Genomic DNA, 12,331 nt, shown 5'->3' on the forward strand with positions numbered 1-12,331 from the left:
CTTTCGCCTACGTGTTGACGCTGATTTTCACCTTAATGTAGAGTAGGTTTTATAAACTATACAATTGTCAGTGGTACTCCTAACAAACCGGTGTAATCTAGCGAATAGACTTTTCAGTGCTACCCCTAATAGGCTGGTACAGTCTAGGCAATAGATTTTTCAGTGTTGCCACATCTATCCACTACTGTCGAGACTTCTTGTATATAAAAAGAACTTAGTTGATTCTCTATTCGCACTTCTCTTGACCTTGAATTGAATCGAAACAATGGTGTATCACCATCCTCCCGATAGCCCCGTTGATCCACCGCCTCCACACCCCTATTTAGACGTCTATGGTAGATATTACCACAGAAACCATAATGTTCTTCCTTGTTCGTTTTAGCCGTTATGGAGATGACGTTGTAGTCCAAGTTTATGAGCATTTAGATAACACAGTCGTCGATTCTTCCATTGTCCATATTTCAAAGTACGAACAAATAATACTCACTTTCTTTCCTATTATCTCTACACTATTTACTTATCTCATCTATCACTTTTTTCAGACAGATGATTATGGGTTCCAGTACTGGAATGACCCGCAGATAGAACCACACATTCAAAAAATACATCCGTCATCTTCACGTCATCATCGAGGAACTATAGGAACAATTGCGCCAAGAGAGAGCCAGAAACATTTGAAGATGCTATATCCTGCCACCACTAGGGGTATCGTATATGTCATCATTCATTCGGTCGATATGTTTATTATAATTGTTATGGAATGATCGTTGCACAAGTCAATAATCCGAATAGAATCACAAAACAAAAACACGGTACATAAAAGCTATTATAACAGTAATAATAACATAGTAGCATGAAGAAATATAATAACATAACACCATAAAACTAACAATGAGATAGCTGTCTATATGTTACGTCCCCTTTTAGGAATAAGGTCCCTGGTCGCGTTCGTCCTCGGGATCATACATCTATCAAACCAATTATAACTACACTATGTCCAAATCATACATCTATCAAACTAGTTATGACTACATATCATACATCTATTACCTAACATATGTCTAGATACTACATCTAATTGCTAAAAATACGTATAAAAAGGATATAACCGCTAAACTATATCTAACCCTAATTCTAAAACTAGATCTACATTCTAACCTACATCTAGTGGCTATCCTATCAGGTTTTTAAAACAATTCTAAATTTAGCATCTAACTTATATCAAAATCTAGTAGTAGTGGTTATCCTATTAAATTTGTAAAAAAAATCATAAAAAAACATACCTCTTTCCTCCGGTAGGGCTTCACCGCACAATTTCCCACTCTCCACTCCCCTCCCCTCCCCTCATCTCCTCTTCTCTCGCCTGTGTTGATATAAAATGAGCGGTCGACGTGACAGGGCTGACGCGGCCGGATTAAATACCCAAAAGATCTCACATTCAACGGATGAGACCTTTTGGATGGGTTCGCTCGGTGTTGCAGCCACGGATATCTTGCTCATTCAGTAGGCGAGACCTATTTCTGACCCACTGAGCATGTGAGATGTTTCTCTATCTAGTTATTTAATATACTGAACGTCGGGGGTCTACAAGTTCTTACCTGTTCAAAAGACGAGATCTTGTTCTCGCTCATTAAATAGGCGATGATAAACTACCCATGCCATTTTTTAAATAATCGTGTATTCTTAAAAATATTAAAAATATATATAAAAAAATCGCCCAGTGGCACTCACGGCAACTCTGGTTCGAACCAGGCGACCCACTCCCCATTCAGACTAGGGCCAAACCCGAGCCGGGATACGAGCCAGACCGGAGCAGCGCCTCTCGCCCCGCCCAGCCGTCCGCCCCCCTCTTCGCCGTCGCGCCCACCACCGCCAGCCGCACGAGGCGCCTCCTCTCCACCCGGGCGAGCGACGGTGGCGGAGATGGCGGGGTGGCTGAAGGCGCTGGCGTACGGCGCGGGGGGCGTGGCGGTGGCCGGTCTGGCGGCGCTGGTGGCGCTGCAGGATCGCATCGTGTACGTGCCCGTGCTCCCGGGCCTGGCGCGCGCGTACCCTTTCACCCCCGCCCGCCTCGGCCTCGCCTACGAGGACGTCTGGCTCCGCGCCGCCGACGGCGTGCGCCTCCACTCCTGGTTCATCCGCCACTCCCCCACCTGCCGAGGCAAGCGCGAGTCCCCTTCCCCCCGTCTCCAGTCCCCAATCTTATGTCGCTTTGTTTGTTGCGTCCTCTCTTCGCCCCCATGCCTGCTGCTTTGCAGGTTTTGTAGGTGGTGTTTGTTTTCCTTGGGGCGTCGGCTCGTGGATCTCTTCGTAGCTGGGTTGGAAGACTCCACATTGATCCCAATTCCCTGGCTAGATGTAGTGGTGTTGTAGTCGTCGCTTCATCTCTTAGATTCCTTGATTGAGATTTGCGTTGCTGTATCCTGGTAGGGTTTGGAGTATTCACGCAGGGCAGGCTCGATTAGTATAAATTTTGTAGCGAGAGATTCGTGGTTACTTTCATGCACTGTGTGAATTTGTTGTTAATCAATTTCTAGGGTTTCTAGGTTATGATGCACAATTCTGTAGTCCAGTATGCGAACTGTTCGTCTGAGCTGATAACACGTTTGAGTCATAATTTAGCTAGCTGGTTCCAGCCTTAGGGCGATTCCGTAGCTGCTACTCAGCAGTGTATGTGGTCTAGGAGTGTGGTGCTTAGTATTCCGTTGATGTGTTATAGTTGCCTGTCATGTAAACTGTTCTAGTGTCAAAGGTTCTATATGCAGTAGTGTTAAGCTTCCATAATTGTAGTTTCTGTGCTTAGATTTGATTTTGATGTGTGTGTGTTTTTTGTTTCTCTATGGTAGTTAGCAAATCACATTGTACTTTTGTACCATAAGTTTTTTGGTTGCTGGTTTGTTTCCACCGTATGGTTTGAAAGATGTATAGCTTGAGAAAGTATAATTAGTAAGTTTTTCATATGTAGCAGCATGTAGGACTACTAGAAGAATTCATGTGAATGGGGAATTGGTTGAAAGCAGGCAGAGCTGAAATATATTTGGAGTGTACTAGAGCTTTGTGGACAGTAAAAAAGGCAAACACCACGTCTTTTTCCAAAATACATCAACTGGTCATCACCCTTGGCTCTTGTTCCCATGAAATGCTTCCCACCACTGAATGTAACTTCTGATAAACTCAGTCGTTCACTCCTTGGCTGGTTGGCCCCATACCAGCAAAAGGACCGTCTGGCCAGCTAGCTGCAAGTTAAACTTTACATGCATGCATGAATGATATGCAATGATCCAAGCAATATCGATCAATGTAATGCGTACACAAGTAACGTAGAAGCTAGCTATTTAGTTGCATGATTGTCGTCTTTCTAGTCGTATCTGCTATTACCTGTCCACCATGTACTAACTGATACTGTCTATGCATTAAATGAGTTGCATGATTCATGTTCTGGTCTATTTTTTTTATTGAATGTATCATGTGCTGGTCTTTTTAGATGCTACGTTAGGCTAGCATGACTTAGCAAAATAGTTATGTTTTTTATTCTATTTGTAATTAGGTACTTGTGATGCTTATTTATACCAGAGAGGAATGGTTTTAGGAGTGGATTTGCCAATGGCCTGTTCTAGTGTTCTGTGCTTTGACCCTCCCCCATTTTCTGAATTACTATGATATGCTTATGCACTATTTTCTCAATCTTCACAACTTCACATCCTTCTGTGCCCACTTTGTTAATTCTTTCATTGTTTGTTTTTCTGATGCAGGTCCAACCATTCTGTTCTTCCAAGAAAATGCTGGCAGTATCCTGAATTTCTTCTTATGGACAGAATGTATAACTCATATATCCTTTACAATTTATAGACATTGCCCATCGTCTGGAATTTGTTCAACTAATGATGCAGCGGCTACAGTGCAATGTCTTTATGCTTTCTTATAGAGGGTATGATATTCCATTAGTATGAATTACTTCTGTTATACTCGTACCATCCTTGACACTCAAAGGTCTCAATACCTTTTGGATTAAACATTCCCATTTTCTTCATCTGTGATGTATCTAAACTTGAATATGTTTGTAGGTATGGTGAGAGTGATGGTTATCCTTCTCAGAAAGGGATCACATATGATGCACAGGTTTGCTGGTTCCTTCATGTTTTACTTTTCTGGTTCCATGTGTTCTCACTTCTTACAGATATCCTGTTTACTAGGCGGCACTTGATCATCTAGTTCAGAGGAAGGACATTGACACATCCAGGATAGCTGTCTTTGGGAGATCTTTAGGAGGCGCTGTTGGAGCAGTTCTTGCAAAAAACAATGCTGACAAGGTAGTCATCATACATCAATATGTTATTCATATTGCTGTAGGAAAGCGAGAATTAGGCTTCTCTGTTCTCTATGCTATTGGATGGGTGGCATTAGTATTCTCCATCACATTTTATTTAATGCCTGTTTAAATAACTTGTGAAGCAACATGAACATGCCCATAGATTAGACTTGCATGTTCCTTGCGATCATGATGTAGAGGATCCTTTCCAAGATACCAGTGTTCAAGTCAAAAGATAGACAAGTATCACTTAACAGTTAAGATTGCTGATTAATGGAGTTTGAACCCCCCCCTCCCCCCCGGCCCTTAGGTTTTTGTCCCCCGAGTAACACCTCCCTTATCCCCATCTTATGGTAAGACTAATGTTCAGAAATTTTGGGGAAAAGAGTGTGAAAATCAGGAACATGGATGATCATGGTTATTACTCCACTTGAAATTGTTGAACGCACGGGTGGGGTATCCAAGCCTGTTTGAAATAGCTATCCTTTGGAGAATGCTGAATGACTTTTTTTTAAAAGATGAATAGTCTTCTCAAAACACAGTTGCACAAAAGAGATCCATTTGTTGTGAAATCATGCTATATTTGAAATCAAACCATAAAACGGGGTTTAGTGTGAGTAGTAAGAACTGGAGAGAAGATGTGTTCTGATGTATGTGACGGAGCTTGACCTACCAGCAGGCACTGCATGTGACCCTAACATAGAAGACTAGGTTTTCTGTGCTTTCTATTGAAGTCCCACATGCGATGAACTGCTTCCAACTTCTTCATTCTTTTTGTAGTTATAAACATTAAGATGATGTGAAAAGTGACCTCTTTATTGGAGAGGTGGGTGACAGCAACACACAATCTTGAATACAATGCTGATAATGAATGATGACTCATTACCACAGTTAAGAGCAGCAGTTTGTAAGGTACCACAGGGGACAGAGGTCTCACTGTTGGAAAAAAAAACTGTCGAGCCTAGATTTTTATCCCCCTTCCATCCAACTTGGCTAGTACCATGTAACTAGGTACCGCAATACAACTCTAAGTTCTGTACTTCTGTCTTTCACCCATCGCTTAAGAGTATATGCATATGATCACTTTTCATCAGGATCTAAGCCATATTATAGTAACATCTATCAATTATGCTTTTGAAATTAAGTAAAAACATTACACGAATTGCTCCATGCTGCAGGTGGCTGCTCTAATACTGGAAAATACATTTACATCTATATTGGATATGGCTGGTATCATGCTTCCCTTCTTAAGATGGTTCATTGGTGGCAGCTCCTCTAAAGGTCCAAAACTTCTGAACTGTGTTGCTCGCTCTCCATGGAGTACACTTGATATTGTTGCAGAGGTGAGTTTTGGGTGGTTTAAATCTACTTCCTGATCTATGTTTCGTGCTTTGGTTACCACTTATTATTTTCATTTGCAGTTTTGGAAAATCAGGGTGTAGATTACAGATTTTTTAGAGTGGTGAATACTAGTTTAATTTTGCTCCTTTGGTCTGTGTGTTTGGAATTTATGCTAAGTTCCAACCTAGATTCTTTCGCTACACAGTTTCAGCACTTTACATCTCATCTCCAGACACACTCACAGGCTACTAAATCTATATGACCTCAAATATTTGAATATGCTTGCATTGATTTTTTTTTGTTCTTATTCAAACATCTGTTGGTGTGTGCTATTTGTTGCCTCACACTTGCTTGGCTATTTTCTTCGCAGGTCAAACAACCCATTCTCTTCCTTTCTGGGTTGCAAGATGAACTGGTTCCCCCTTCACACATGAGGATGCTATATGACAAAGCTTTTGAACATAACAGAAATTGTAGATTTGTTGATTTTCCTAACGGCATGCATATGGATACCTGGATTTCTGGAAAAGAACGCTACTGGAGGACAATTCAATTGTTTTTGGATCAATATGCTCCAGAAGTACAGAGTTGTGATGATGCCAGCTGCAAAAGTGAAATTGCTGAGGATGGTAATTGGCTATCTTATTTATTAACTTGTTGCCGGGATTATCCTGTTCTCGTATTTTCTCTTTCCTTTGATATGAGGATTAGTTTATTTTTGAAGTTTGGTATAGTGCTTACTGCAGTGAAGTTTTCTGAATAGATTCAGTAATGATTGCTAAATGCTATAGACGTCATGATTCGTTTTTCATGTTTGTGTTCTCATGTTTGTGAGTACCTTGTGCAATTTCACTAAAATGTTAATGCCAGGATTGACTACTGGCAGTTGTTTGTTTCATCTCAGCTTTATTTTGGAACCACGTACTGTTCATGCTGCTGACTGCAAAAGTTATGTTTGCTTGTTTCTGATGATTATCTCTGACACTAGATGCTGCTGCTGAATGACTGGAACATCTGAAACAGACTTCTTTTTTCCAAGCTCCAGCTTTTCTGATGTTGATGCAATTTCAATCACCTATGAACTGAAGCTCACTGCAAACAATTCAATCAAACAGGCAATTGTTCTGCTCCATTCCACCTGAAGAAACCGAAGTTATGAATACTTTTTTAGGATATTCTCTACCATGCTCTTCCGCCACGTTTGTCCCTGGAACTTCAAAGATTTCTCTGTGGATTTGTCCCCGAACTGATTACCTCGTCTTGATTCAATGTACAAATTACTAGTACCTTTATTATTACTTAGTACTTATTATTATTATTGTTGTTTTCTCATCATCTTTTTAGTTGGGTCTTGTGGGTTTTATCTTGGGTCTACCTAACTTATTTGGGACAAAGGTGGCCGCCGCCGCCGCCGCTGTTGTTGATTCAATGTACAAATTGGCTTTTCTAAAAGTGTCTATACTAGAACTGGTATCCAAACATGCCGGGAAATCTGGCCATGGTGTACGACTGATCATTACATAGGTTGTAAGCTCACTATTTGGTTTTGTGATTTTGATTGTTATTGGTTGCAACCAAGGTGTTTTCTTGTTTCTTTCCTTTTTGCCTGGTATACTAAGACGATGCTATATCAAATAAGTGAGTAGCGAATCGTTTAAACGTGAAAAGTGAACTTATAGCATGTTTGGTTTAATCTAACTATACCGACAATTAATCATGACAAGTCATAGTCATCTGGCACACGTGTTAGTTTTTTTATTAACTTTGTCACACTTTGGGATAAAGAATTTGTTAGCTATATTTTTTTTTTGCAAGTCATTTAATTAAGGTTAATTGTGACGCCATTAAGCATGAAGTTTGTGGAACCTGTTCTAAGTAGTCTTTTTGAGAATTAGGAAGTCACTATTGATTGATGAGATTATATATATATATATATATATATATATATATATATATATATATATATATATAGGACACCTATTCTATACTCCTAGGAGTATGTACTCCCACATGCAATATATATATATATATATACATGTTTAAGGAACAAGTACATATCCATTCGGTGGCAATTCCACCTGAATGGGTGTCTCATTGTTGTAACTGTTAATGACTAATTGATCATATGTTTAACCTAAAAGGGTGTCTATTCATAACACTCCCCCTTGATCAATTATCTTGTATGTAAATTTTTTTTGTTGAAAACTCCTCTAAAAACCCTGTGGAAAAAATATGATGAGAAATAATATGTTATATGTTGATATACCATTAAAACTCCTTTAAAACCTAATAGAAAAATATAAGGAGAAAATGATATGTATATATCAGTTATTGCCTCATTGTAAGGTTATATGAGAAAACACATTGGTGAGCTTAAAGAGTAATAATTATGATCTTTGGATCATATTTAAAATCTTAGAAAACCATATTGGAAAAATAGGAGGAACAAAATAGATATTGCCTTATTAAAAATCTTATATGAGAAATCGTATAGGAAAAACTCATAAAGAAAAAGAGTAATATAATAGAACCAGTTATTTATTCAGGGATCAACTCCCCCTGAATCTTACAAATCTCGCAGTCGTCGCATACCAATTCCTTTAACATATTTTTGGAATGTAGAAGTCGGTAAGGACTTGGTGAACAAATTAGCAAGATTATCACATGATTTGACTTGTAAGATTTCTATTTCTCTATTATTTTATAATTCATAAAGATAGAACATTTTAGGGGCAATATGTTTAGTTATATTACTCTTTATGTAACCTGTTTGCATTTGAGCAATGCATGCAGAATTATCTTTATAGATAATTATCGGTGATCGAATAGAACCAATACCGCATGATTGTTGTATGTGGTTGATCATTCTGCGAAGTCATATGCATTCACGTGATGCTTCATATAATGCAATTATTTTAGAATAATTAGTGGATGTAGCCACTAGAATCTGTTTTGAAGATTTTCATGAAATGACTGTTCTACCATTTAAGAACACAAAACCTGTTCATAACCTGGCATTATGGGAATGTGATAAGTAACCAGCGTCAGTGTATTAAATTATATTCATGTCTTGATTTCTTTGAAAGAAAAGACCAAGATCTATAGTGCCTTCGAGATATCGTAAGATATTCTTAACTCCTATCCAATGACGTTTAGTTGGAGTAGCGCTATGCCTAGCTAGTAAGTTTACTGCAAATGCGATATCAGGCCTGGTGCAATTTGCAAGATACATAAGCGTCCCAATGGCACTGAGATAAGGAACCTCGGTTCTTAGTATCTCTTCTCCTTCCTCCTGTGGTCTAAATGGATCTTTCTACATATCAAGAGATCGAACAACCATGAGAATCTTGGAAGGGTATGATTTTTTCATATTAATTTTCTCCAATATTTTCTGGGTATATGTGGCTTGGTGTAGTAGAATACCTGAAGGATGATGCTCGAGTTGTATTCCCAAGCAAAATTTGGTTTTACCCAAATCCTTCATTTTAAATTCCGTCTTTAGATGATTGCGTGCTTCATCTATATCTTCTGTATTTTCGATGATATTGAGATCATCAACATACATAGAGATAATACAAAATCCTGTTGAGGATTTCTTTATGAAGACACACGGACAATCATCATTGTTGGAATATCCCTTTTTAAAAGAAATTCTTATTTTGATTTGGGAGTTGAGCGGTCTCCCTTAGTATAGAGTTAATGGTATAACTATTCACTAAGCACATCTCCTTTTTCATTGGATTGTCTCCCGTAATCATCTATATATATAGAACTAGAGAATGTAAAATTCTTCATAGATATATATAGAATACATACAACTTTATTGAGTATCAATGTGTTGATACATTATTGGAATATGCAACGGTATAAGATGACAACAACCTATTACAATACTATGTAGGATATAAATATAATAATATCTAATTAATTGGCAATCTAATTGAGGTCTCCAAATAAGTCGTTGGAAGCAAATTCCATAAGCATATTGTCCATGCTCTCAAGGTCTTTTTGCTGTTGAAGAGTGATGTCGTTGTTCAGTTCTGGATGAACGTTTTGGGAACAACTTGTCGTTCTGGTGGTGTTAGGTTGAATATTGAAATAAGCTTCAAATCTTTTGCCTTGAATTGGTCAGCTTTGTCCCACGAACTTAAGGTAGAGATCAACCAAGTGTTCTGGGGGTATGGCTTTTCTTAGTTGTGTGGCTATAGCAACCACATTTACGATAAATGTCAGATTTATCTTTGTTGTTGTTGAAAATGCCATTCCCCTTGTTATTTCTATGGAATTTCTACTTCTTGATGTGGTTCTACTTGCCTTTGAAGCTCTTTGGGCGGCGTTTGTTGCCGTCGAACCTCTTAGTGTTGTGAATATTTGAATTTACTTAAGGCAAATGGCTAGTGCCTGTAGGGCGCTAGTGATGATTCTTTAAAAGAAGTTCATCATACTTTTCAGTCTGAAGTAAAGTATAAATTAATTCATAATAGTGCTGATAGTTCCTAGCATGATATTGTTGTTGCAATACCCTATGAGCAGGAAGCATTGTAGACAAAGTTTTTTCTATTCTCTCCACATCGGTGGGAGATTTGTCAAAAAAAAAAAGCATTCTTGAGCAGATCTTGTGAACAACATGGTTGTATTCTCCAATGGATTTAAAGTCCTGACGGTGAATGTTGGACCATTCGCGTTGCTCTTCAGGTAGTATTATTGTCTTTTGCTGTTCATATCGCTCTTTGAGCGAGTTCCATAGGTTATGTGGATTTTCATCCATCAAGTATTCAGATTTTAAATCTGGATGTAAATGGTGCCTTATGTAGTATAAAGTCCCATGCTTGATTTGATCTTGAAGTGGCAGATCTCCCTCTTGAGGAGGATTAATTGCCGTCATAAGTTCGCGGGATGATAGACTTATCTTCATGTCCATTGCCCATGTTAGATAGTTTTTGCCATATAACTCGAGTCTTTCAAACTCAATGTTAGATATTTTGTCCTACAAATTGACAAATGATTGAATGAATTTACATTTTAGGTAAATTAAAGAATCATGGTAATGTTGTAATAGTGCAAAAATTGTAAAGTCAAGTTGATACTTGAGTTACATAGTGTAGACCTCAAATTATATTGGTAACACATTAAAGGTAGTCACTAAGATGGTGTAAACCTTTCAGTAGTGGGGGCATAATCTGTAATTATGCAGTAGATACCATTAATTTCACTAACTTGTGTTATGCAAATATTGTGTTAACACTACGAAGGTAATCACCAAAATTGGTATAGAACTTCTTTAATTCATACTCAAATTGGGTACGCACATAGAGGATAGTCACTATGTGCAAATATAGTATAGATCCCACAGTAGTACATAGATACTACCTTGTGTATGGTCAATATGAGATATGAATTAAGATAATCACCTTAAAAGGTGTAGGCCTTAGTTCCAAATTTGATATTGGGTACGCGCTTTAAGGATAGTCTCTATGTGTTGGACATAGCGTAGATCTCATAGTAGTATTAGAGTACTACTTAGTGTATGGCCAATATGCGAAAGTTTGGAATATAGTGTTATATCAAGTGAAAGAGGTTTGATAGGAAACATAGTGTTATATCAAGTCAAAGGTATCTAAAGAAGAAAATGACCGGTTTGATAGGATAAATGTCGTACTATAAAGAGAGGTTGGTGTATGTTTACTTGAGGTCTTTATAGTGCCAATTTGCTCAAACTTGCATTCATATAGAGATAAGAAATCTTAGCTTCTGAGGATCCCATGAAAAGGTTGCCTTAGTGTTTTCTGGTTGTTAGTGGTCTGATTGGCCTAAAGGTAGTCTGACTGCTGTACCTCAGTGTGGCGGTCTGACCAGGCCTTCGGCCGGTTTGACCGCTGTATAGCAATATTAGTAGTTCCTGCTTGGTGGTCTGACCAACCGAGTGGCTCGGTCAAACAATCCTGGCGCAGAAGGTTTTGGGATATGACGGTCCGACCGAACTGGTCTGCCGGTCAGACCGCCATAGTTGCTCTTGTGTCAGAACCACAGTAACGGTCGAATTTAATGTGAAGGCTATAAATATGAGGTTGGCTGGTCCTTATGAGCCCTCTCTTGCACTCTAGTTATTCAATACACGTACTTGGAGCTCTTGAATTCCTCCTCTCCCTCTCTTGATTAAGTGTTGTATCTTTGAGAGGTTTGAGAGCATCTAATGCATAATTTCAAGAGTTTGAGCAATTAGGCACTAGTGATTCTTCAAGCAAGCGACATCGGTTTTTTACTCTTGGAGGTTGCCGCCTCCTAGACGGCTTGGAGGTTGTAGTACCGTCGAGCTCTTCAAGGAGATTGTGAAGAAGCCACGGTGGTGGCTATGAGAGGCTTGAGCACACCTTGCCAGAGCGACAAAGTGCATCACTAGTGGAATCGAGGTTTGAGTAGTTCTTGTCAATTCCGACTTAAGATCAAGTTGCTCGGTGTGAGTCCTTTCTCCTTGGAGAATTGAATACTTGATTGAGAAGCGGATTGTAGCTTGAACTCACCTCAACGTGGACTAGGGGTGATCGGCAAATCACCGATACCATGGGAAAATTCCTTTGCTTCCTTGAGCATTTACTTTATTGTTGAGCTATTTATCTTTCATGTAATTTACTTCAAAAAAATTATATTTCTAGTCTTTAAGTTGTTGCATGTCACCTAGTT

The 12,331-nt window shown here is 38.8% G+C and overlaps 1 protein-coding gene across 2 annotated transcripts; it reads left to right on the forward strand.

Annotated features, from left to right (window-relative positions):
• The first annotated feature begins 1,737 nt into the window (after positions 1-1,737).
• LOC133890884 (alpha/beta hydrolase domain-containing protein WAV2-like) lies at positions 1,738-7,214 on the forward strand. 2 transcript variants are annotated; one of them, XM_062331504.1, is made up of 8 exons: positions 1,738-2,161; positions 3,753-3,788; positions 3,850-3,928; positions 4,065-4,119; positions 4,194-4,310; positions 5,488-5,652; positions 6,021-6,279; positions 6,766-7,214. In XM_062331504.1, exons 1-8 carry the CDS (start codon positions 1,924-1,926, stop codon positions 6,807-6,809), a joined length of 993 nt encoding a protein of 330 aa, XP_062187488.1. In that variant the 5' UTR covers positions 1,738-1,923; the 3' UTR covers positions 6,810-7,214. The 2 variants fall into 2 exon arrangements, with proteins under 2 accessions (XP_062187488.1, XP_062187489.1); XM_062331505.1 differs by having other exon boundaries at positions 1,740-2,161; positions 6,639-7,214.
• Positions 7,215-12,331: the final 5,117 nt, after the last annotated feature.

This window comes from Phragmites australis, chromosome 14, assembly GCF_958298935.1.
Source record: "Phragmites australis chromosome 14, lpPhrAust1.1, whole genome shotgun sequence".
Lineage (NCBI taxonomy): Eukaryota > Viridiplantae > Streptophyta > Magnoliopsida > Poales > Poaceae > Phragmites > Phragmites australis.

Coding starts and splice junctions, on each gene's coding strand:
- LOC133890884 (XM_062331504.1), top strand. CDS start 1,924: ATGGCGGGGTGGCTGAAGGCGCTGGCGTACGGCGCGGGGGGCGTGGCG. Junction 3,789..3,849: donor CTTCCAAGAAAATGCTGGCA/GTATCCTGAATT, acceptor TACAATTTATAG/ACATTGCCCATCGTCTGGAA. Junction 3,929..4,064: donor TTTATGCTTTCTTATAGAGG/GTATGATATTCC, acceptor ATATGTTTGTAG/GTATGGTGAGAGTGATGGTT.